General features: G+C 49.3%; 1 protein-coding gene across 6 annotated transcripts in view; it reads right to left on the bottom strand.

Moving 5' to 3' along the window:
- Positions 1-25579, bottom strand: part of EVI5L (ecotropic viral integration site 5 like) — an 83641-nt gene that overhangs the window by 19886 nt on the left and 38176 nt on the right. For 4 of the 6 annotated variants that reach the window (XM_048832352.2, XM_048832351.2, XM_048832350.2 and 1 more), the window contains 7 exons: positions 23920-24017; positions 22869-22929; positions 22115-22168; positions 20654-20686; positions 14490-14630; positions 7871-7999; positions 1949-2089 (listed from right to left, as the gene is read on the bottom strand). In XM_048832352.2, the coding sequence (XP_048688309.1) occupies positions 1949-2089; positions 7871-7999; positions 14490-14630; positions 20654-20686; positions 22115-22168; positions 22869-22929; positions 23920-24017 (657 nt within the window). The remainder of the gene's footprint in view (positions 1-1948; positions 2090-7870; positions 8000-14489; positions 14631-20653; positions 20687-22114; positions 22169-22868; positions 22930-23919; positions 24018-25579) is intronic. The other 2 variants (XM_048832354.2, XM_048832353.2) reach the window with 2 other exon arrangements.

Genomic DNA, 25579 nt, shown 5'->3' with positions numbered 1-25579 from the left:
TTTAAATCTCCCTTGCTGCAGATTAAGCGGATTACTTCTTGCCCTACCTTCAGTGGACATGGAGAACAACTGATCTTCGTCCTCTTCAGAACAACCTTTAACATATCTGAAGACTGTTATCATGTCACCCTCCCTCCTCAGCCTTCTTTTCTCAAGATTAAACATGCCCAGTTTAACCATTCCTCACAGGTGAGGTTTTCTAAACCTTTGATTATTTGTTGGTCTCTGTGAATTCTCTCCAATTTGTCCACATCATACTTGAAATGTGATGCCCCAAACTGGGACACAGGACTCCAGCTGAGGCCGCACAGGTGCTGAGCAGAAGGGGACAATTACCTCCCATGTCTGATATACAACACTGCTGTAGGTATACCCCAGAATGATGAGAGCTGGTTTTGTAACTGCATCACATTTGACTCAGAGTAGACTCATAGACTTTAAGGCCAGAAGGGACCATCATGATCATCTAGTCTGATCTCCCGTATATTGCAGGCCACAGAACCTCACCCACCCGTTCCTGTAACAGACCCATAACCTCTGGCTCAGTAACTGATGTCCTCAAAGTCACTATTGGCTCATATTCAATTTGTGGTCTACTATAACCCCCAGAACCGTTTCAGTACTACTACCACCTAGCCAGTGATTCCTCTTTTTGTATTTATGCGTTTGATTTTTCCTTCCCAAGTACAGTACTTTGCACTTGTCTTTGTTGGATTTCAACAAATTTGTCAAGGTCATTTTCAATTCTAAACCTGTCCTCCAAAGTGCTTACAATCTTTCCCAGCTTGGTGACTTCTGCAAGTTTTATAAACATGCTCTGCACTCCATTATCCGAATCAGTAATGAAAATATTGATTAGTACTGGACCCAAGATTGACTGCGGAGCCCCACAAGATACAGTTTGACAGTGAACTTTTTACAACTACTCTTTGAGTTACAGTCTTTCAACCACTTGTGCATCCACCTTATAGCAATTTCATCTAGACCTTCTTTAGTTTGCTCAGAAGAATGCCTGGTGAGATTGTCAAAAGCCTTACTAAAATCAACATATATCTGTGACATTACACCCCATATTCTTCATAGAAATATGATGATAGAAATATGGCATGACTAAGATATACTTTACACAAGATGGCTCATGTAAGATATCATTGGAAAGGTTATGATTCACTGAATGTGATTATCCAATTTGTATGCATGTATCCTTTCTGTATCTGAAGTTAGGAATATTGACTATGTGACAACTACAACTGTGTGTGTACTTGGGGGAACGCCCACCAGATAGCAGGCAATCCTCAGTGCAAGACAGTATTATTTTGGGTTTATTCCCCCAAAAGGGGTGTGCACATGAGTGCTGGGTGAATCCTCTCACACAGAGCTGACTTCAGTCTGTGTCTGTAGCTGGGTGGGGCCCTACCTGTGTGTTTGTGTGCTGCAAGAGGCCAGAGAGCCTCATTCAACAAAACAGGGAGAGGAAATCCAGGCTGGTGGAACAGGAGGGGCTCAGTGAGACAGCAGTACATCAGGTGACATCCCAAAGGGGGGGTCTAAACCATCACAATATCATATCTACAGCTTTCATGCATCTGCTAGGCCGATAACCCTATCAAAGAAAGAAATTAGGTTGGTTTGGCACAATTTGTTGGTTATTACTTATTACCCTATTATCCTTTAGGTGCTAACAAATTGATTAATAGTTTGTTCCAGTATCTTTCCAGTTACCGAAGTCAGAGTGTTCCATTATTCCCTGGGTCCTCTGTATTCCCCTTTTAAAGATAGGTACTGTGTTAGCCCTTCTCCTGTCCTCTGGGCCTCACCCATGAGTTCTCAAAGATAATCGCTAATCAGATGTATCACTGGCTGGGGGGTTGTCTCTGCCCATGTGCTGGGGTCAGGGATGGGTAGCTGGCCTGGTGGTGAGTGGAGCCGACGGGGAAAGGGGCTTTACCTGCCAGCTGTCATTGAGCTCCTTCACCTGTAGCTGTAGCTCCTTGAGTGAGGTCAGTGCTGCCACCTCACGTACCTTCAGTGCCTTGAGCTCCTCCTGCAAACGGGCCACGTTGTTCTCGTCAGGCAGCGAGCTGTTCTTCTGCAGGGAGGTGGGGGCAGAGGGGGTCAGACTGGGACCTCAGCAGCACAGGCTTCTCTGCTCTGACCACTGCACTGTGCTGCCCACCTTTCCACGTCCAGGCTCTGTGGGCACTGAGGGTGCTCCCATGGGTGGGTGTGGGCAGGGAACGAGCCCCACAGCCGCGCACTCATATAATTTGGGGCTAGGGTTGGAGCCTTTGGAAGTGCTGCTGGAGTGCAGAGTGACATGCTGCTCTGTGTGACCCCCAACCTAGCTCCTGGAAGCAGCTCCCTGAGACCGCAAGGCCACCCCCACCCCCTAATATTCAGCAGGCCGCACTCCCACCCCGGCTGTAAGCAGAGGGCAAAGAAGGATATCCCAGGTGGCTCCAAGTTTCCTACTGGTGGGATCTCCCGACAAAAAGGGACAGCAGCATGGCCTAATGGGCAGCTCTAGCCCTGGCATGGTGGGGACACAACCTGGTCCCATCTAGAGAGAGCCATGTTTGCACCCTGACCCTGCTGGAAGCGCAGTCCCCAACACGGTGGCTGTTCTAGAGAAACCAGACCACTGGCTGACAGTTCAGGAGATGGGACAGGCTCTGGCTCGCTCCCCTGGAGATATCTCCTAGGATTTGTCTAGAGCAGCACAAAGTGAGAAGATCGGAGCAGGGGCAGAGACCCGAGGCCTGCTCTCTGCTCACAATGGTGGAATTCCACTGGCGTCCATACAGCCCTGTTGCTGTAAAGGGACAGTCCAGCCTGGGTAGCAAGAAGGGGCTCATGTTTATACCCACTTCTTGACTATAACAACTGCAGCAGGGCTGAGCGCGCTCTGCAAACCCCCAGCTACAGAAGAAAAGAGGACAGGCATTAGCACAGCCCAAGCAGAGCCTCTCTGAACTCTCATCAGCCCTTAGGCACTGTTGGAAAGGGGGGTCAACCGAGTGGCTTTTCTATAACACGCTAGGGAGCAGTGAGCTGAGGCCTCGTCTACACTGTGGTTTCAGCCCTGGAGAAGCTGCACCAGTGCTGATCACAAGGGCAGATCTGGTCTGAACTGGTGCAGCTCATCTTGGCTTTACACCAGGGTGAGCTGTGCTGGTGGAAACAATCTTTATGCTGGGTTTGAACCAGTGGCTGAAATCCCAGGGGCAGATCCCTGGCTGGTATAAATCAGCGCTGCCCCATGGGAATCCGTCCATAGAGCTGTGCCGGTTTACAGCAGCGGAGGCTCTGGCTGCCAGTGCAGACAAAGCCACCCAAGGAGCTCTGTGATTGCTGAGTGATTCACACACAGTGCACAAGCAGGGGAGGCTTCCAGTGGGTTTCAGACACTGCCCCCGTGCTCAGCAGGAAAGCGATCAAATGAGGTGTTATCTCACCTCTGCTGGAGCAGAAATCACATGCTGGAAGCTGCAGGGGAGGCGTGAGGGGGCAGGGTAAAGTTTGGTGATTGCGAGTTCATCTCTTCTGAACTGGTGCTGGGGGGCCAGTGGCCCTGCACCCACCATGAACCCTGGGGTTCATACCGTGAGAAGGCAATCACAGTCATCCCCTTCATCTGCCTGGGCTCAATACTCCAAGCAGCAACATGGCTCATACTGATCTCCTGTCATGCTACTAATCATAACTAGCTCAAGTGTCACTAGGTACACCCTTGTCCCTCAGTATCTACCTGCCATCCCTCATCTTATACTTAGATGACAAACTTCTAGGAGCAGGGACAGGTGCTATTATTTCTTTGGTGTATCACGGTAGCCCTAGGAGCTGCAGGCAGGGAGCAGGACCCCATTGTGCTAGGTGCTGAACATCTTAGTGCTGTGTGTGCACAGTGCCTGGCACAATGGGGCCCTGGTCACCAATTGCAGCCTGTAGGTCAAACCGTAATATCAATCAGCAGTGAGAAAACACCACCCTGCCACCAACTGTGTGCAAAGATGTCTGTTCGGAGCAGAAGCAGCTGCTTCTCTGTCTCCCTCTGCTTCATGGGACTATCAGGAGAGAGGACAGATGTGTGTGTGTAATGGGAGGGGGGGGAAGTGATGACCCCACTTAGAATGGAGCAATCACACATCTGTCTGGTAAGACTGCAACATCTGTTAGTCAAATAAACCCTGGGCCCGTCTGGTTCCTAGGACAAATGGGGACCCAGCAGGGGTGTCACACACGTGGCTATGCATGGTCCAGCTCTTTCCTCACCCCACGCCTCAGAGGTTTTCACACTGATGTGTTGGGTGAGGCCTTGAGTCATTCTTTGAGCTCCCAAGCCCCCATGGGCTTTCTCACAGGTTGCTCCAGTGTGATCGCAGTGCAAGCTGCAACAGGAAGGGCTGGTTCGGGGCCTGTCGGGGTGTTAAAAGGGTGGGAGGACTTGATTCTCACAGCTCTGATCAGCTAAGATGAGGTGCTCCAGCATCAGCTCAGCCCAAGCTAGAGGTTAGATTTAAGGTACAGAAATTCAGCTCTGGACAGACCACCCCCAAAAGTGGAGGGTTGGGGATCTGACATTCGGCTCAGCCTGCTATAAGGATGGGGATCCTTTGCAGTATTTAGATTCAGGTCTGTTATCAGACTTCAAGCCCCCACAATGTCTGGAGGACTTAGAATAAGGGGGGTTTATTCAGGCCCAGTCTCTGGCTAGATCACAGCAAGGCTGCAAGGCAGAGGAAGGATGGTCCTACGATTAAGGTGGTAGACTGAGACTTAGTAGATTTCAAACTTTGGGGCAGGAACTGTCTTTTTGTTCTGTGTTTGTACAGCACCTGGCACAAGGAGGTCCTGGGCCATGACAGATGCTTATGTATTATACCTAATAAATAAAATAATAATAATAATAGAAACTTCAATTCCTAGCTTTCCCTGGGTGACCTCAGGCCAATTGGGATGATGATCCTTCCCTGCCATGCTGGGAGGATGAATTCAATAGGTAACCGTGAGGTGCTCAGATTGGGGCCCTGAAGGTATCTTGATGGATGGGTCTTGCTGTGTGGAGGAGTGAGGGAACCTTTGGCCCTTGGGTTGTGACCCATGGCACCCTCTTGTGTGTCTCTGTGGCACTCAGTCCCATCTGCATCCAATGGGGGAGCCCCATGTACCGGATTGGACTGAACCTACTTAGCTGAGGTTGCTTCGCTTTACTAAGTGTGTGCTGAGCAGGCTACTCCTTGCCTTTTTCCCTTCCCACTCACATTGAAGGCTCCATATCCTGAACCCAGCCCTTACTCTCTCCTGAAAGGAGGCCCAAGTGCATTTGGGAACATTATAGACCCCACTGGACTGGGGAGGCTGGGACCCCCCTGGCCCTTTAGCTCTTGGCCTTTCATCCAAGGCTGTTTGGGGGGGAGCAGATTAGTGCCAACAGGTGGGTTTTGTGATATAAACTGGATTGGCACCGATCTCCCACTCGAGTAGTTAAGGCTGCTGGCTTTGGGTCAGGTCTGCTGTGTCAGAGTTCCACTAGCACCATGTTCACGCTCTGAGCTGCCCCTCTCCTGCTCCCATAGGATTGCAGCCCAGGCCTGAAACTGACCCGGCAGTAACTATGTAGCCTTCCCATTGCCAGGCTTTGCAGACAGACCTGGTCTGGTTTTGTGAAGCACAAAAGTGTGCTGACGTGCAACTTACAACCATGCAGGAAGGAAATGGTTACAAGGCAAGGCCTTTTCTGGAAGGGGAGGGTTTATCTAGTTGCTTTTATTTTTAATCATGCTCTGATAACCATCTTCAGAGGTTTTCAAATCTAATCCCAGTTGTGACCGCAAAGGAAAAAATAAATCAAATGTACAATCACTTATTGCAGGATGGTCAAGGAAAAAGAAATGTGGGCAGAAAATCTTGACTGCATGAGATCCTGTCTCGGTTCAGTGTCCATGGGGACACTGAATGGGTCCAGGTAGATGCTGTGTAGGGTAGGGAGCCTTCTTAATATAACCCCCAAACAGTTCAGGAGGGTGTGTGTGTGTGTGTGTGTGTGTGTGTGTGATAAAACGCTATTCTCAGCAGAACATTCAGGCTGAGTAAAAACAGCCACCAGTTATTAATTTATAGCAGCATCCAGAAGCCTTGATTGAGTTCAGGGATCCCACTGAAACAGAGAGGGGAAGTGACTTGCCTAAGGCCAGACAGCAAGTCAGTGGCAGAGCTGAAAAAAGACCCAGGTCTCCTGACTCCTCCTATGCATGGCCCACACTGCTTCTCACTGCTAGTGAAATGGATTCAACAGAAGACATACTAAAGATACCTGCAGCCTGAGTGAGGCAAATAAAGTAAGAGTCACAAAAAGCAGGCATGATCAGCCTTGTGCTGTGATCAGGTCACACCTCAAAAGTCAGGAAGCATCAGCCCAACTTTGCACTTGGATGGGAAACCACCAAGGAACATCCAGGGTGCTGCAGGAAGGGTTAAGGGTGGCTTTAAGGGTTAAAGCTGTGCCCCAGTGTGGTATCAGGGGCACTCTGCAACGGAAGCACTGCCTTTCAGAAGGCTGGGAGCTACACAGAACCCAGCTGAGATCAGAGGCCTGTTGAGCCAGGTGCTGCATAGGTCATAACTGGGATTCTTCTTCATTTCCTGTCCTAAATTCTCCCTTAGTGTTGCTTGGTGCCATTGATCAAATGCTCCACCCTCAAAAGATGACTGAATTTCAGTGGGGTAGGTTTGACCTCTGCAGACGAAGCTAAGTCCCGTGGGGTCCTTCAGGCTGAAAGGCACTCAGGCAGCAGTTCACAAACTGTGGGTCAGAACCTCAAAGTGGGTTGCAACCTCATTTTAATGGGGTCACCAGGGTTGGTGTTAGAATTGCTGGGGCCCGTGGCTGGAGCCCCACCGCCCAAGACTGAAGCCGAAGCCAGAGCCCCACCACCTGGAGCTGAAGCCAAGGCCCGAGGGCTTCAGCCCTGGACAGCGGGGCTCAGGTTACAGATGCCCGCCCAAGGCTGAAGACCTTTGGCTTCCCCGCTGCGGCGGTGGGGCTTGGTCGGGCTCAGACTTTGGTCCCCTCTCGTAGGGTTGTGTAGTAATTTTTGTTGTCAGAAGGGGGTCACGGTGCAATGAAGTTTGAGAACCCTTGCACTCAGGGAATACAGGTTATCTTCAACTCCTCCTTTAATCACTGTGATACGCACAGCAGCTGCTATCAACTCAATTCAGGCCCCACTAAAAGGAAGGCTGAGTCTAGCTCAGGACTTCCTTTGCTTAGGATTGTGAACTACAATTAAACATCAGGCATGCACTTCACCAGCCTAACTCCACATGGCACAGATCAGTAGCATCACAGTGAATATCTCAGGCCAGATCCCCAAATGACATCAGCTGCAATATCTCCATTGAAGTCAATAGCACTATGCTGAGTTACCCCAGCTGAGCATCTGACCCCTTATGCCTTTCATCCTGAAAGACCCCAATGCACTCTGCAAACTACACAGGGTTCACTTAACTTCTCACTTAAATACACCCACTTCTTGGGGGACACAGCAGCTGTTTAACTACACATCAGAGGAGGATGGAAAATCCCACATCTAGCTGAAACTACAGGGAGGAGAGGGTCTAAGTAGGCAAAACCCTTCTATGGTACTGGACCAGGAGGGCTGGGCTAACAGCTCCACTTTTATGGAAAGCATCACGGGATCTTTAATGACCCTGAAGCCATCAAAGGCCTCAGTTTTACAACCCATGCTATAAAAGTAACAGATTCACAGGAAGTTATAGGGGCACAGGCTGCTCATGGCTGCTCCCCCCTTGACTCCCACTGCATGTTTAAACAATGCTGGAGCAGGGATTTCTCCCTCCCCACACACACCTTTTCCATGTCCAGCACTTTGTCCTGCATCTCCTTGAGTGCGCCCAGTGTCTCAGTCTCCCTCAGACGCGACTGCTCCAGCTCTGTTTCCAGGTGATTCACAAAATCCTCTGTGAACCGGGGGTTTCCCTGTGAGCAAGCAGAGAAACCCAAACCAGGCATTGTTAACCAGGGAGGGGATCTTTAGCACTGAAATCACAGGCCTCTACCAAGTGAGGAACTCCTCTAGCGAGAGCAAGGCTGTTCTCATTGAAGGGGCCAGCCTCTAGGGGGAGACATGCTCAAGCACACATAGCCAATTTTTATCCACAAGTACACCCCCATATTCAATGCAGGACAATCGAGAGAGGCCGCTGGAAGGAACTCCCCTGGCAGCCCTGTAGGGCAGGGAGAAGGATGGCAGATTGCAGGATTACAGACACAGATCTGCACTTTGGGGGCCTAGCGCAATGTTAAGCTGCACCCATGATCCGACAGCTCTGCTCACCTCCCCCCGCCACTCTCGCTGCCCAGGTCTGGAGTCCCTCTTCGTGTAGATGTGCCCTCTGAAGCGACTACTGTGCCCATCACTGCAATGCAGCAGCTCTGGGGTGGTACGTGGCACTGGGTAACAGATGTACAGCAGTGTTACAGCTGAAGGTTGTAAGAGGTGAATGAAGCATTAGTCTGACTGGGCACCAGGGTTAACACTCCCACTTTTGCAGAAAGGGCCACAAGGCTAGGACTATAACAGGGTTTAAAAGAGAACTAGATAAATTCATGGAGGTTAAGTCCATTAATGGCGATTAGCCAGGATGGGTAAGGACTGGTGTCCCTAGCCTCTGTTTGTCAGAGGGTGGAGATGGATGGCAGGAGAGAGATCACTTGATCATTACCTGTTAGGTTCACTCCCTCTGGGGCACCTGGCATTGGCTGCTGTCGGCAGACGAGATACTGGGCTGGATGGACCTTTGGTCTGACTCAGTATGGCCATTCTTATGTTCTTAGGATCTTTAATGTCCATAAGCCTTCAAGGCCTTGGTCTTGTGTCTCATCCAAGAATCACAGTGAAGGCCAGCACGGTGCCCCCTAGCTGCATGCTCTGAGATTTCCCGTTAAGGCTTCACATTGGACCAAACTGTCCAGGACTTGGCTTCTGGGGACCCATTAACATGACACCTGGGCAGCTGGGACGGGGGTGATTCTTAAGAGCCAGGTGACTGCTGCCTTGTCAGTCCCTGCTGAGCTATGGGGCAAATGGACCCAACTCCCATCACTGTACCGTGCACTGCCTGATGGGGTTAGACACTTAGCACCTGAATGTGATGGCTGCTCTGGATCTCGTTCTGAACCTTTTCTCCAGTGGCCACAGTTCTGGCAGGGACTAGACACACTCCAAGGAGGAGGCAGGCCATGAGGCTGCTTATGCGACACTCTGGGGCCCCTAAAAGGGTAGCTGGGTGGGGATACCGTTGCTGGCTGATGTAGGCTCTCCTGTAGCGGGATCCAGCTGGCTCTTCACTCTCACCCCACCCCACCCAATCTGAGCAGAGTGCTACTCTCCAGAGCACGCCTCAACCACAGCAACCTCCGCTGGGGGAAAGACTGGGGGAGCGCTGGCATAGCTCCTACCCACTGTAACCGTCTGTGCTATCGCAGCTGTTGGCAGTTCATCAGATAAACACCAGCTTGTTTTCTGGGGGAGAATTAAACACGATCCAACCCAGCCCTTGGGGGAAGGGGCGGAGACCTCTCCTTGCAACCAGATGCAACCTTGAACCCAACACTCTTTGAATTTTGGAGCGTTTTGGATTGGAGGCCTCGCATTCAAAACCACCCCTCTGTAGCTGTGGTTTTAGGTTGGACTCAAAATCAAAAGGGGACTAATTTCTGGTTCTGCTTTGGTTGGGTCAGAAGACTTGCGCCAGCAAGGTGTGAGATCTCAGCACCCTTGAATCAGAGTTTTAGGGGCCAGATCCCCGGATGGTGCAAATCGCCATCGCTGCATTGGAGTTAATGGGTCCGAATCCCCAGCTGGTGTATAAACCAGCATCGCTCCATTGTAGTCAATGGGGCCAGATCCCCGGCTGGTGGGATGCTGCATCAGAGTCAGTGGCAATTTATATCAGCTGGCCCCCGTTTGGCCTCAAACCTTAACCCAGATCCAAGCCAACCCTATCCAGCACGAAGCTTGAGTGGCAGAACCATCATCTCTCATCAGTGAAGCAAGAACCCTCCCCAACCGGATCCCCCCCATGCTGAGTGAGTGCAGCTGCAAACCCCACAGGAGAGGAATATGCTGGGGGGGGAGGAGGAAAACAACCATCCCTGCCGAGGGGAGCAAGATGTGGGGACCTCGGTCCCTGCCCTTGCCTCTATGGGTGGATGGACTAGATGGGCACTCGCAGGGCTTGTCTGTGATCACTCTGCGTATTGCCAGCCAATGGGAGGGGAGGTTACAGAGTCTGATACCATAGCTGGTTTAAAGGCAGGCTGGAGAGTTTTGTGGCCGTTGTCATGTGAACGGAGATGATGGGGTTTATCAGATCTCATGTTGGGGCACACACTGATTGCCAGTATGGGCTCAGGAAGGAATCTCCCACCACAATGCACCTGGTCAATTCCACAGTGCTGCAGATGCGTGAAGGAGGAAGGAGGCATGGGGGGTGAGAAGGTTCCGCTTTCTATGAAGCTGTGGTTCTCCAGTTCTTTCAGTCTCCGGAGACCCAGTCCCCCACTTCCAATCCCCCTCATCAGCCACCACCAGGATCTGAAAAGAACTGCCAGGAAGGGCTGTCACCACTGATGGTCCAAAGGAGAGGCTGCTCTGATGCCTCGTGTAGTGGCCTCTGCCACAGTAGATAGACCAATGTTCTGCTCCAGTGTGGCAAAGCCCCGTCTTCTCAGAAGCTGAACTCAGAACCAATCCAGCTGTGAACTCCCCTAGGATTGGTGAATTAAAGATGGGAAAGGCCAGCTGGGTCACAGCTTCTCACCCTCCCCTCAGCTAGTGTAGGATTCTTCTCCTGGATGGTCTGGTGCTTTGCTTAGCAGCCTGAGATGTTCCCAGATCTGCCCAAGAGGGAAGAGCTCTCTGCAGCGCAAGGCTCAGGTGGGAGGGGACTCCCTCATTTCACTCAGCCCATTTGCCACAGATTTCTCATATGGGACAGTCCATGTGAACTGACACCTTTGGTTTATGCCCAGAGGTGAACAGTTATCCCTCTCCAGCTATCAGCTCCCCTCCCGGGGTCTATGGCTTCCATCAGACTTCTCCTCTGTAGGGTTGTACCTCTGGAATGAGTCAGTTGCCCATGGAATGGAAGAGACATTTCTAGTGTAACACTGTGCCTCAACACGCTCCGCATTTAACAGCAACACTCTGCCCGTCTCCCTCTCGAACATCCCAACGTTTACAGACGTTAAGTAACTTGGTATTACAATGTTCCTGCTGTGTAGAGAACTGTTATCCGCATTTGCAGCTGCAGAAACTGAGGCAGAGAGAGGTGTTGAGATTTGCCTGAGGTCACACAGTCGGTGGCAAAACCAGAAATAGAACCCAAGAGTCCTACCACCCAGACCCCTGCTAACTCACTAGACCCCACTCAGAGCCAGGAACAGCACCCAGGAGTCCTGATTCCCAGTCCCGTGCTCTGACCAGAAGACCAGCCCTTCCTTCCCACAAAGAACCCATTTTGGATGAACCAGAAGAGCCAGAAGCCAGAAGATCTCATGAAGCAGACAAACCTCTAGGTTCTTTTTTTCTGCCCATCCACCATAGGCAGGTCTGCTTTCTAGGTACTATTGTTCTCCCTGTAACCACACAACCCTGCGTTCTCTCCTGGAGAGCTTTCACCTGGGGCTCTTTCTGAAGAAGAGCCGCTGAGCACTGTTTTAAGCACTTGTCTCCATTTGGTGAGAGCTCTGCATTTTTTGATGGGGTAAAATACCAAAGACTTCAGTTGCACAAAGAAGGGGGGCATTCGAAGCCCTCCCCCCACCCAAGAAAAAACAACCTACTGCTTGGCCGTTTTTCCCACTTGCAAGGACACCTGTGAGATTCAGAAGAAGCCCTGATCAAAAAGCTTCTGCCAAAGACAGGCAACAGGTGGCAAAGAGATCAGGCTCTCAGCAATGTGCTGAGACATGGTGACCTTTACAAGGGAGTGTGTGTATGTGAGACCATCACAGCCACCAAGAGCCCCTCCCACACACACTTAGCTTTTGCTTTGCTTTCATCTCTGTAACTTCCACTAAGTGGTTCAGCCCTGACTTCACAGCAGCTCTAATGCCCACAGCTATCAACAGTACATGTCCAAAATTATTGTAGCAGCAATTAGAAAGCTCATTTGAGATCAGGGCCCCAGTGCTGCACAGAGACAGAATGAGAGACAGTCCATGCCCCAAAGAGCTCAGAGTCTGAAAAGACAAAGGAAGGGAGCATTGTTATCCATCTTTTACAAGTGGGGAACTGGGGCCAAGAGACATGCAGGGACTTGTCCAAGCTCACACAGAGAGTCAGTGGCAAAGCTGAGAATGGAATCTAGATCGGAGTCCCAGCCCAAGGCCTTAACCACAAGGCCATCCTGTGTCCTTCCTCTCTAGTTATTTTCACAGTACAGATATTAACTGTGTTATAGCAAGCTCAGCCCCAGAGTGGGGGCTCCCTGCTAAAGGGTACACTCCAGCTGTTTGTTAGGGCAAGATTTGAATTTCGGCTTTGGTCTGGATTCAGCATGAGTAACACGTGTGCAGCAAGCTGCTCCACAGATGCAGATCACAAAAGCAACCTTTGCTACATCACCCATCTCCAGGGCCACTGCTGAAATCCACAAGCTCACCTCCACTGCTTCTTGCAAGACGGAGAGTTTGACTATAGAGAACAGTGACCAAAGTGGAACCAGCAGAGGCACCATCACCGATTTAAAAAAATAAAAATAAATAAAAAACAACTGATTTTTCAAAACATACATTGGATTATTTAAAATTTAAAGTGCATATTTTTCCTTTTTAAAAATGATGCTATTTAAAATTAAATTTGAAGTTATGGCAATATATGTTAAGGCCTAAACAGACTGTAATCTATTAAAATAGTTTAAATTAAAACAAAACATTTAATATTAAACAATACAAGTTTGCTGCTAAAGTTTTAAAGAAAGTCAAACCACTGAACTGGTGGAAGACACTGGGCTCAGCACCTGCAACCAGAGTCTGTTGAAGTACTAAGTGAGTTTATGACAGCAGTAGCTTCTTCTACAGGTGCAAAGAGAATATTTTCTTGATTTCAGTTTATTCAAATAGTTCAGTTCAATGACTAGTTCACTGAAAGTTAAGAAACCAATTGGGAGTTGAAAAAGGAGGAAAACTTGTTTACCTTTTCCAATCTATGAATAAAAACTAGATGTTAGAGGATGAGATCTGCTAGTTCTAAAATCTCGATGAGACAAGATGGGTTAGGTAATATCTTTTATTGGACCAACTACTGTTGGTGAGAAACAAGCTTTACATACGCTGTATATTAAAATCTTGAAGGACATGTTTACCAGAAGCAGTTACTCATTGTCAGATAATACTTTCTTTGTTCAATAAATAAATTAGTTTTAAATGAAAAATGTGTTTTGATTAATTTATTTTTCTTACGTATCCAGAACATTTAAGGTAGTTTTATTTAACTAATATTTAAAAAAAATATTTTTTTTGGCACATTTTAAATTAGACTCCAGTTTCCATCCAAATAGAGCTTGACAAACTTCACAAATAAAAAAATCATGTAGTAAATAAATGCATCATTTACCATTTTATAACATTATAAAAAAGTAAACATTAAGACTCTGAATAATCTGAATGTTAAGCTCTATAACTGTGTAAATAAAAGTGTATAAATATAGTGTACCCTGCTGGTTAGAAAAATGAAGTTCCAAGTTTAGGGTAAAGCTTATAGTTTGGTGGAAATCAACATGTTTTAATGTTTAACAACCCATGAGAATCAACGCCTCTTTAGAACAATAACTAAAAAGTGCAAACACAAAATAAGATTAAAATCAATTATTTAAATCACTGATTTAAATCTATACACCATAAGCCCTGTCCAAAGACCAAATATGGTCTTGTGGTTAAAGTGCTGAATTAGAACTCAGGAGATGTTGGTTCAAGTCCTAGCTCTACCAAATGCTTCTTGGGCACAGCTCTGTGCCTCAGTTTCCCCAGGTATAAAATGGGGCTATTAATCTTTCCTTTGCGTCATTAGAGTGTAAGCTCCAGGGCAGGGATTGTCTGTGCAGTGCCTGGCACTACACGGCCCCAATCTTAGTTGGGGTCTCTGGGTGCTACCCTAATACAAATATTACATTCTCTTGTTGCAGCTAAATCACAGCTCCCTGAACATCTGGGATGCAGGATCCCAAGATGGCATCGTGTGGCTAAATCATACCCAGCTAGATGTGCAGCTGCACTAGCATGGGCAGGCCTCGCTGCTATTTGCCCAAGGGTAAGCTGCACATCAGGGCTTACAGCTGCTTTGCCCATCTAGTCCAGGGGTTCCGGTAAGCAGGGCCAATCCCCAGGCCTGCATTTTTAGTGCCACCGGGCTCCCTGTGTCATGCTCCCACCCCAGCAGTGCCACCCTAGCCTGCTTCCTCACCTGTTGGTCCTGCAGCTGCCGGATGGTGCTCTGGGCCTTCTGCAGGTTCTCCGTGGCTGAGCTGCACTGCTGCTTCACCACCGCCAGCTCTCGCTTGATGATGTAATTCTCTTCGGCCTCCTGTGCGCGGGTGACTTGGCCCTGGGGGAGGTGGAGGGGGAAAGAGGAGAAGGAAAGAGGATGTCAAAGGAAACACCTTCAACATTCTCCATGTGCATCTGCATGGTAAACCTCTCTCTGGGCCACATGCAGTAGCTGGGATCACAGCCCAGTGGGATCAGATTTACCGGTCAGAAGTGAATTCCCCAAGGGGCCGCCTGTGCCTTAGACAGCTCTGTCAGCAGCTGCCCAACCTTCTGCTGCCAATGCTCCAGTGCCAGTTACCCCTTCTGAGTATAAAGGTACTACTTGCCACAGGGTCTTGCAGCTAAAGTATACAGAGCTGGGAGTCAGGACTCCTGGGTTGCATTTCTAGCTCTGGGAGAAGAGTGTGATCGAGTGAGATCAGAGGGATGGGACTCAGGACTCCTGGATTAGAGTCTCAGATCTTGATGGGGAGTGCAGTCTAGTGGTGAGAGTGGGGGAACCTCTGGGGTTCCACAACTGTGACCTTGGGACAAATGCTTGCCTGCTTTACAAGGAGGCATACAACATATTAACGCTCATCCCTTTCAGACCAGTTTTCATGCACAGGCCACACTGCTTTAGAGTAGTGAGTAAATGGGGGAAACAGATGGGGAAACTGAGGCACATAAAGGTGGGGGGAAGTGACTTGCCTAAGCTCACATTAGTCAGTGGAAAGCCCAGGATTAGAATGTACAGGGGGCCTGACGCCTAGCACCCTGTCCTGTCCATTGGGCCACAATGTCTCATTTATTCACTGATGTGCTTGGACAAAACACCCCCTCCAAAAAAATCAGTTACTAATCAGACTGGCCTACAAACATCCTGCTAGCAAGAGGATGAGTGCCACCAGGGAGCCAGGACTCCTGGGTTCTATTCCCAGCACTGGGAGACAACGTCTCTATTGGTTAGAGCAGGGAACTAGATCACCTGACTTGTATTTATTGTACTCAAGGGGCAGCATAGTGTAGTGCTTAGAGCAGAGGGGAGGGATTTGGAATCAGGGGCTGCTGGCTCTCCCACTGACCCTCTCTCACCAGATTGGAGGATCCTCTATCCCAGAAATCCTAAGAATGAGCATCAGGCTCTGGTGACTTCCTGATGGGTGAGAAATTGAAAGGCCCTAGGATACTGTATTGGGCAGAGGGACGGGTGCAAAACTTGCACAAAAGGTCATTTACCCTGTGCATGGGTGCACATGTGCCTCACCCAGTGCAGATCATAAAGCCTGTGTATGCATGTGCATGGGGCCATTTACTCTGTAGGGTCATTTTTGGGTGTGTGCAGCACCTAGCACCCTGCCAATGGGGGTCATTTACTCTGCATGTGGGTGGGTGCAGTGCCTGGCAAAATAAGGCACCGATGTGATTGGGCTCCAGCTGCTATGACCAGCTAAATGTTAAATTATCATCATAATGGTGCTGAGAGCTGGCAGTGCCCGCCACCCGGTGGATGATCTCTGTTTCCTCCCTCGAAGCCTCTGTTCTCAGCTCCATAGGGTTGATTTAGCCCGGTCTCTCAGAGGGCAATCGGGTTCTCTCATGTTCACCAGGGTACAGACACAGGGTCCCATCTACTTGGTGAAGAGAACCACCACATTTTTCACCAACAGCGGGCTCAGTGACAGTTTCTAGACAAAATCTGCTCTCATCGCCCTTACGTGGCTACTAGCTACCTCTCTCCACCCCAGAGGTGGCAGCTCTTGCAGAGGAGCTGTCTGCAGCTGGCATGAGAAATGTTTTGCAATGTAAATATGAAGTATTAGTACTAACGAGATAACAGCTACATTAGACCTTATCACACCAGCTCTACAAACAATGCCAGCCTTCATGTCTCCTCCCACTCCCATCTCTGTATTCAGCAGTCCCTCCAGCCTGGTCCACCTACCCATTGCCCCTTCTCCTGGTTCAAACCTCTCCTCACAGCTCTGTGACATGGGTGTGTGGGACATGCAGGAAGGGGTGAAACCTCTTCTCTGGGCACAATGGAGGAAGCTGGCCTTGAAAGCCTGCCAGGGTAAAGAGCTGGGAGCTGTGGCTTGCTAGGAGATGGCACTGATAGCTGGGCCTCCCAGGTGAGGGAAGTTATAGTGGTCTCCTCCAACCAAGGAGACTCCTGAGCAAGCCCTGGATGAGGCAGAGGACTTGGCATTGAGGAATGCACTGGGGCTGAGGGCTGTAATTCAAGAGGCATTCTGGTTAGGTTTCTTTTGTTTCATTGAGACCCACTGCTCAGGAAAACTGCCCTGGGACTTTTATCTTCCTCTGGCCAAGAGCCACACTTCTCATGATTTGACTTAAAGAGTCCATGACGCTCCCTCCCCCTGAGGGTGGCCCAGTGGTGTCGCGACAGACTCCCCACTGCTGTGCTACACCCGAAGAGGGAGAGTTCTCAGCTAAGAAGAGCTAAGGGGGCTGACTCTGCTGAACACTGTGCTGGCAGCATGAAGTGAACACAATCAGTGGTGTAAAGGGGTGCTGGAGTAAATGAGAATGTGGCCCTAGCTGAGGCAGTCTACACAACCAAAATTGAGTGGGATCACTACAGCAAGCCCCTTTCTCCCCCCCTTCCCCCAAGCTTGGGAGTTCTCCGTAAATACCCACAAAGCCACTGTCCTCTTTCAAACGCTCCTTTGCCACAATTCTACAAAACTCTGGATGCTTGGGAGACTGCTGGTGTGTTGAGCGCACTGCCGATCAGGCTGTCCAGTACTGTCTCACTGTTTTCTTGTACTGCTTTCGTTGGCTGATATTCATCTGCTGCCTCTTGTCTTAGATCTGAAGTCCCCAAACTCTGGGCTGTGCCCCTTAGGGGAGCAAGGAGGAATGTTCGTGAGGGCAAGGTGGACCAGGCCAGCCCTCACAGGGGGCAGGGAGGGAGTACCACCCAGCCCTGCCCCCAGCCGCAGCCCCGGCTCCCAGCCCCATGACTGCCCCCATCCCTGCCATTGCTCCACCCCCAACTGGGGGCCCAGCTGCGGCTCCACTCCCAGCTCCGCTCCTGGCCACAACTCTGGCCCTAGCCCCACTCCCAGCTGTTGCCACAGCCTCGGCCCCCTTACCCCGTCTGCTTCCTCCTCCCTCCAGAGCTGCAGTCCTGCTCCTGGCCCTGGAGGGGCGGGAGGGTATGGACAGGGGGAAGGAGGGGCCTGACTCTCAGAAGTTTGGGGACTACTGTCTTAGATGGGGAGCTCTTTGGGGCAAGGACCATCATTCTGTTGGGTGTTTGTACAGCAACTAGCAAAATGAGGGTCTGAGCCATGACTGGGGCTCCAAGGTGTTATAATAACACAAATAATAAATCAAAGTAGCTGCTCGAGTGCAACCAGTAATGATATGCAGAACTGGTACTAACATAGGTGTTAATTACCAGATTAAGGTACACTGCATCTCAGAGGGGTGCAGTGATTTAATTACAGCAGTTTAGTTACACAAGGGTGAGTTTCCTTAACACAGGCAGGGCTAGTTATTCCTGCCTTGTCCTTCCCATGACTTTGCTTTCTCTCTTCAATTTGCATCTTCTACAGCACTAAGCAAATTGTTGGCGCTTAAAGAATAGCATGACGAACTCACAGCCATCAACCCCTGCTCCCAGAAGAGGAATGCACACCAGTGTGAACGCCTTCCTCAGTGTCCTCAACATTGCACCAGTTTAACTAAAGCCACTTTACTTAAATCAGTACAAACCCGTTATGTAGCCACTCATAAAACTTCATTCAAACCCAATTTGTCAATGTAGCTTAAAATAGGAAGAAACAGACTTAAGCTAAGTTGATACAAACCAGGTTTACATACATTTAAGTGCCTGCACAGGAGTTTGCATTGGTGTAACTTCACCCCTTCAGTTAAACTAGTGTGGAGACTAAGCTGTAGTAATTTAGCTTCAGCGACATACTTAATGTACATAAGTGGTTGTGCTAATCCCACCGCTACTTTTAATGCTAGCGTGTTCTAGAGGCTCTCACTCCTGGCTCCTGTAGAAGCAGCAAAGCTGGGAGCTGCAATACAATCAGGAAGTTGGCCTCAGAAGCTTCATGCTGTTAGCCAGTGGCTTCCATTGCCCCATCTTTGTGGGCTTTGCACTGAAGACCCTGGCCCAGCTTTTAGATGGCAATGCAGACTTCCACAGTGACTGCAGGTGAGGTGGGCGTTTCCAACCCTGAATTTGTTTTGACTGAAGCGAGGCACAGCTGGGGTCCTTCCCATCTTCTAGTTCTAGGAGTCAGGGGCGATGGGTATCAAAGTTAGAGTCTTCCCCCACCCTCATCGCACAGCACTGTGGGTCTCCTCTTCATCACACTGCCCCAGTGACCTCTTAACTAGAGTTGACTAGGACATATAGTAAAACAAGGCTCATTGCTCCTTCATGTCGGAGGCAGGGGAGAAGAAGGGCCATGCAAGGGCTGCTTATACTGCATACACAAGAATTGACCCACCTTGCGTAAGAACTGGGTCAGACCAAAGGTCCATCTAGCCTAGTATCCTGTCTTCTGACACTGGCCAATGCCAGTTCCCCCACAGGGAATGAACAGAACAGGTAAATCATCAAATGATCCATCCCGTTGCCCATTCCCAGCTCCTGGCAAACAGACGAGGGATACCATCCTTGCCCATCCTGGCTAACAGCCATTGATGGACCTATCCTCCATGAATTTATCTAGTTCTTTTTTGAACCCTGTGATAGTCTCGGCCTTCACACCATCCTCCTGCATGGAGTTCCACAGGCTGCCTGGGTGTTGTGTAAAGAAATACTTCCTTTTGCTTGTTTTAAGCCCGTTGCTTATTAATTTCATTTGGTAACCCCTAGTTGTTGTTATTTATGCTTCATAACACAAGACTTCCTTATTTACTTTCTCTACACCAGTTTTGAATTTATAGACCTCTCTCTCTTAAAGTCCCAGTCTTAAGCTGTTCCATACCCCTCATCATTTTTGTTGCTCTTTTCCAATTCCAATATATCTCGTTTTGAGATGGGGCGACCACATCTGCACACAGGATTCAAGATCTGGGCATACCAAGGATTTATACAGAGGCAATTGGAGGCGGAACCACCTGCCCCTGCAGGGCACTTTGGAGCTTACTGTGCTAGTGGCATAGTTACAGTGGTAAGTCCTGCAGGAACCACAGTTATAGTAGGGACCCACTTTGCTCAGGTTTGCTACACCAGATCACGGGATGCGCTCCCCACACCCAACCTTGTGCCCCAGTGGTTAAAGGGACCCTCCTGTGCTTTACAGCAGCTGGGCATTTCTGGAATCCTCCAGCCAGGTATAGCAGACAGGGCTGCCCACCCACACCTCACCCTGGCTCCTGCCTGATGTGGAAGGGCCAGCTCTGTGGCTGTCAGAATTACCTTCTCTGCCCTAGTTGGTGCTTGGCCGAAGACTGGCAACACGCATACCTGACAGCGTGGTGTCATTTAAGCAGCAAGAATGGTCTTGCAGCTGAAGCACAAGCCTCGGAAGGTCTGGATGCCAATTCCCACCCCAGCCCCATGCTCACTGTGGAACCCTGGACAAGTCACTTCACCGAGTTTCCCAGCTGCAAAACAAGAATAATCCTTTCCACACACACTTTGCCTGCCTTGGCTAGTCAGTCAAAGCCAGGGGTGGGTGGGCAATAATTTTTGCAGGGGGGCCGCTCCACAAATGTCTGCCTAAAGATCAAGGGCCAGATCCTCAGCTAGAGTAAACCGAAAGTGCTCTAGTGAAGTCAACAACACTATGCCAATTTACACCCACTGGGGATCCGGCCCTTTTATTTTAATAGCGCTTTGCTGATTTATAGCAACTGAGGCTCTGGCCTGAAAATCTTTTTCGAGTACTTGTTTAAGAAGTCCCCTCTCCCGAAGACCTCTGAAACTGTGATAAAGGAAGGATGCACTTGCAGCCCTTTGAACCTGGCATAGGAGTGCTGCTATGACCTTGTAAAAAGACAGGTGAAGCAAATGCAAATCATACACAGAGTGGGTGCAGCTGTTTTGTTTCTGGACTGAAATGTAAAACCAAGAAAGGAGAGATGAAAGTAAAGGTTTTACAGTACCTGGATCAGTCTGTCTGCCAAGGCAGCGCTCTCCTAGGGGAGGATCCAGACAGGGAAGGAAAGATGGAGCAGGAAAGAAAAAAAAAAAAAAGACATGACAATAACAAAGTCATTGCACAAGCGCTCCAACCACAGCTAGAAGCACAGAGGACAGCAAGACTTAGCAGCAGGAGGAGGAGAACCCAGCAGAGCCCAGTGAGATAGTGCACCCAAGGCGAGAAGTCTTCTAGAGCAGCTAGGACAGGGGAGTCCAAACTTTTTCACCTAACTACCTTTTGTTGCAAACAGTGGCAGCCTGCCAGGAGCCACCCCAAACCTGTACTGGAATTTGTCCAACAAGTGTCTCCCTTGATAGAAGGCTAGCTGCTCATTGCATTCACCAGCAATAAACCTGCCATTGATTAGCTGGGTCTGAACCCTTCAGTTCCAGGGGGATAGAGAGCTGCTATGGACAGCCTTTAGGGCCACATGCTGCCTGCAGATCTTGAAGATGTTCTCAGTGATGTCCTACAAGACTGTAGTAATTAGCAATGGAAAATCCATGAGAGCCGGAGTCCTTGACAGAGGACATACCACCTGAAAAGATTATATTAAATACTTGATCTTGGCAAGTGCTGTCAGGGAGAGGACCTAGCATCGTGAGCCTGCTTTTACCGAGGTGCTGAATGCCCACATTTACCTACTGAGGTGGATGGGAGCTGCAGGTGCTCAACATCTCTGAAGATCAGGACTTTCGTGCCAGAATGCAGGACAGCAGTGCGGATTGGCTATTTTGTGTCTTTTTTTTTTTAAAAAAAAACACACAAGAACTAAGTAGTGTGAGGTATTTTACAGTGTGAGGCTGAGTGACAGAATTAGAGGCTGAGGTACAAAACTCAATGGTAGGGCAATCAAATCCATTTCAGGCCAGGATAAATAGGTTTTAAAAGCCACACTACAGTATGGTCAATGCCACATGGGAAAAGAAACCAGGCACTCTGGTCAGTTCCAGAGATACGCTTTTACAAGTGACCTCGGCGTATCTGCAGGCTCTATACATTTTATTCTGCAGTTGAAGATTTAAAAAACCAAAACAACCAAACAACAATCTAAGCATCGGTTCAGTGACCTGGCAAGTAAGATTTAAAGTGCTTTAGCATCTCATCCAGATTGCAAGATGTTTGAACACATAAGCATCACTTTAATAGTCACCCTGAGAGTACATCTAGTTCCTGCCCTTTGACCTGGCTCCAAAGACATCCTTTAGGAGCCATCACTATTGTTGACAGTGCATTAGACTGACATGCCAGGCAGTGGTGTGAGCTTATGATGCAGCCTACATGGCCTGGGCTAATGGTTGCCTTTCCTGGGCACGTTTATAGTGAGCTGGGACAGGCGGCTGTGCAAGGCCTCGTTTTTGGAAGCCAAGCTAGTCTGGAAGTGGAGAAGGTGGATTCGCACACGGCCCGGCATGCCTCTCACCTTCTCCAGGGTCTCGATCCGCTGCTTCAGGAGGCGGTTCTCAGTCCGGAGCCTCTGCAGAGGAAGAAGTGAGACATCAACAGGAGCTTCCTGTACACAAGCCTGGCCTTAAATAGGTTGGGTCTGCCCTCTACTGGGAAATAATTGAAATCACAGCAAGTGATGGACCAGAGACCTAAAGAGAACTTCTGGGGTGCAAAAAACCCTTTGCCAGTGCTTTGGGGTAGGCGCCAAATTCAGCCATAAGAATGAAGTAGGAGTAATCTCTTACATTTATATAGTGCCTTTCATATCCTATGAACCCAGACAGTATATATAGGGATCACCATGCTCATCTCTGAAGAGCAACTGTCTCTGGGGTGGAACATGGCAGCTGTTTAACAGCATGCAGCACCACCGTATAGGAAACAAAGGGGGCATCCGACTGAAGCTGCTGGGGGAATTTCAGTACCCAAGTGCAGTTAGCTACACAAATGTGAAAGGCCAGATGGAAGAGGGAAGCATCTGTGTTATGCTTATAAAAAGCACATGGGATCTTTTTCAGGGGAAAAAGGTCTGTAAAGCTGTAATCTCTGTCCCTACAGGTCTAGTTTTGGATAACGGTGCTGGAGCACCAATCAGAAGCATTAGAGGCAGTGATCTGATGAGCTCTTGGAGTTAAACTCAGGTGGCTCCCATAACCTTTCCCTCGGTGTGCTGCTGTGCTTCAGACAACACTAGAGCAAGGAGGGCATGGAGCAAAGGAAGGACTTACTTTGATCTCAATCTGCTCCTCCATCTCTTTGTTTTTGATTGCAGCATATTCCTTCTCCAGCCTGAGACAGACATGCAAGCCAGGTTGGATCAAATCTGCTTCAGACACCCCCACCCACTCCCCTACCCTCAGCAGAGTGCTCAGGGTCAGTGGGTACACCTGCAGTAGACAGGAGCTAACAATTTAGGCTGACCCCAGCTCCCCTGCAGTGCCTTGTGCTGAGGCCCATGCAGCAACAGGTCACACATATTGACGCGTCTGGGCACGATGGGGCAAATTAGTGAACCTGGATTGGGGGTTTTACATATATGCTGGTTTTTACAAACACACTGCCCCACCCAAGTATTATATTTTTAAGTCCCCTAGCTGAATGGCTGAGGTCTTACATACTCGTAATCAACTTAAAGACCTACCACTGACACTAGTCCTTTAACTGAACTACAAGGAAAATTGGAATATCTCAATTTTGCCTGATCTTTATCTTTCTATCTTTTGCACCCTCCTTCACACCAAGTGTCAGGATGACTGTCCCCACTTAAGAGATTCAAAATGCAGGCTTCTATCTTCCAGGAGAGGAAGGCAGGAGGTCACAGCATCTCCTGCTTGCACAGCAGGAGATGGAAGTTTGGGGCAGGAGCTATACCCACTTCCTTGGATACACAAAATCACCCCCCTCCCCAGCTCCTAGCAAAGCCAGAGTCCCTGCCAAGGCCAAGCAGCTCTGCTGCCATCAGCCTGCCTGGTCTCTATATTGTAGAAAAGCTTTCATGGCCTCCCACAAACCCATCAGACCTGCTGTCAGAGAAGGCAGTAATTCCCTTATTAGGGAGTCCTTCCGCACAGCACTCACTCATCTCTTCTCTATTTTCACTGCTGCTTGCTGTGTGGCTCTAATGAATAACTAGAGGACCCCGCGATGCACGCTCCCTTTCCTTTCCCTATCCTCCTGCTTACGTCTAACGCAGGATCCTTGGAACAGCACAGCCCAGGGAGGGGTTTTTCTGCCAGTCGCCTGTCTAGGATCTTTCACAGGGTGAGGGAGCGAACTTACCTCTTCATTTTCTTAGGGTTGTATTTGACCTGATATGCCTTCAGGATCAACTTGTCCGGGCAACTGTCGAACTGATGAGGAATCACCTTCTGGAAATACTGTGAGAAGGGAGCAGAGGGCAGGATGCATTTCTCTGAGCCCCTTTTGAGCACTCTAATAAATTCTACCCACTCTTCCCAAATCTCCTCCCGTCCTCTTCATTCAGTACTTGCTTCCCCTCTCAAGCCAGAACAGGCAGAGCAGCAACTTGCCTTCCCTGTGCTACCTGGGCTCTACTGGTTCCTGACCCTCTTGAACAATCACTAGAAGTCTCTCAGTGTTTCAAGTGCACCTGTGGAATGTGGGACTCTTCCTGAGCAGCACTTGGGAACGTTCAGTATCTGGAAAGTCTCCAAAGTTCCAGCTTCAGCAGCCAGGGAAAAGTGTGGGGAGCAAAGCTACATGAGAAGAAGCTGGATGGCTGGAGTCAGTAAGGGGAGCCGGGGAGGAAGAGAAACAGGAGGATATTTCTAGGAATTCTGGAGGGGATTACACCCTTACCCCAATTAATGGCCCAGGATCATGGACAGGCTCCTGCTGACAGGGCAGCATGGACACTGCACCACTCTTGGCATTTTTATAGTTCTTATCTTCAAACCTTATCTTAACACCAGAGGGGTGAGTTAGGAGAACTGAGGGACAGGCAGGTGACATGACTTGTAGGATCTGAGCTCCTGCACAAGGCAGGCACAAGAAGCTTATCTAATACGGTCAGCTCCAAACACACAGAGGATGCTCATGTGTTTGGTCTCAGGACATCTCAAATCCAACAGGACAACTGAAAGTTACGCCTCATAGTGCCCCGTGCCCAGGCTGCAGGGGGACTGAAAGGAAAAATCACTCTGCAACCTCAGCAGGCCTGAAAGTGCTTCTTCACCTTCTGTCTGGTGCACGACACGGACAGCACAGCGAGTTAGAGCTGTAACTGCTGTTGGGCCAGGCTCACAAAGCCCAATTGTATTTAACACAGTAATGCATTCTCTTGTGATGTAATTGTTCTATTCACCCTTCCCACCAATTGCTTGACTCATCAGTGGGTCCCACACAGCCAAGATGTTGGTACTGCATCATCTGCAGTCTAAGCAGAACAAGAGCTACAGGTTACAGGGTTGTAAGATTAACCCTGTGCATGGCACTGCTGGGATAAACCGTACACATTGCAGGCAACTATTTCGCTGTCTGGAGAGTGAGAATATCTAGTGATTCTTTCACATCTCACCTTTGAAACTGTGCCTAAGGGAAAAGGAAACTGCCTGTAGAAGTTGCTTAAACTCACTTTTCACAAAGATCTGGATTCAGGTTTTGAGCTAGACTGGGACTAGAGGGCGGCAGGATGTAAGAGAGGCTGCTCAGACTTCTGGCCCATTGAGTTTCAGAAGCATGACAGGATGAGCCTCTTCATGGCTGGAAGCACAGCACCGTTACACCGAAAGAGCTCCAGGCAACTCTGTGCTGATGCCTGGGCCAGTCACTCGGAAATGGGCTGACCTTGGGCGTTATACGGGGCATCTTCTATTTATACACTGGACATGTGCCCGGGAGTGTGTGGGAGTCAGGGCCCTGCACCCCTCTTCCTGGGTTTCAATGTCACTCTCAGCCAGCCAGCAAAATGGAAGGTTTA

Source organism: Caretta caretta, chromosome 20, assembly GCF_965140235.1.
Source record: "Caretta caretta isolate rCarCar2 chromosome 20, rCarCar1.hap1, whole genome shotgun sequence".
NCBI classification, from domain to species: Eukaryota; Metazoa; Chordata; order Testudines; family Cheloniidae; genus Caretta; species Caretta caretta.
Note: the sequence above shows the minus strand (reverse complement) of the source record. Positions and strands in the feature narration are given on the sequence as shown.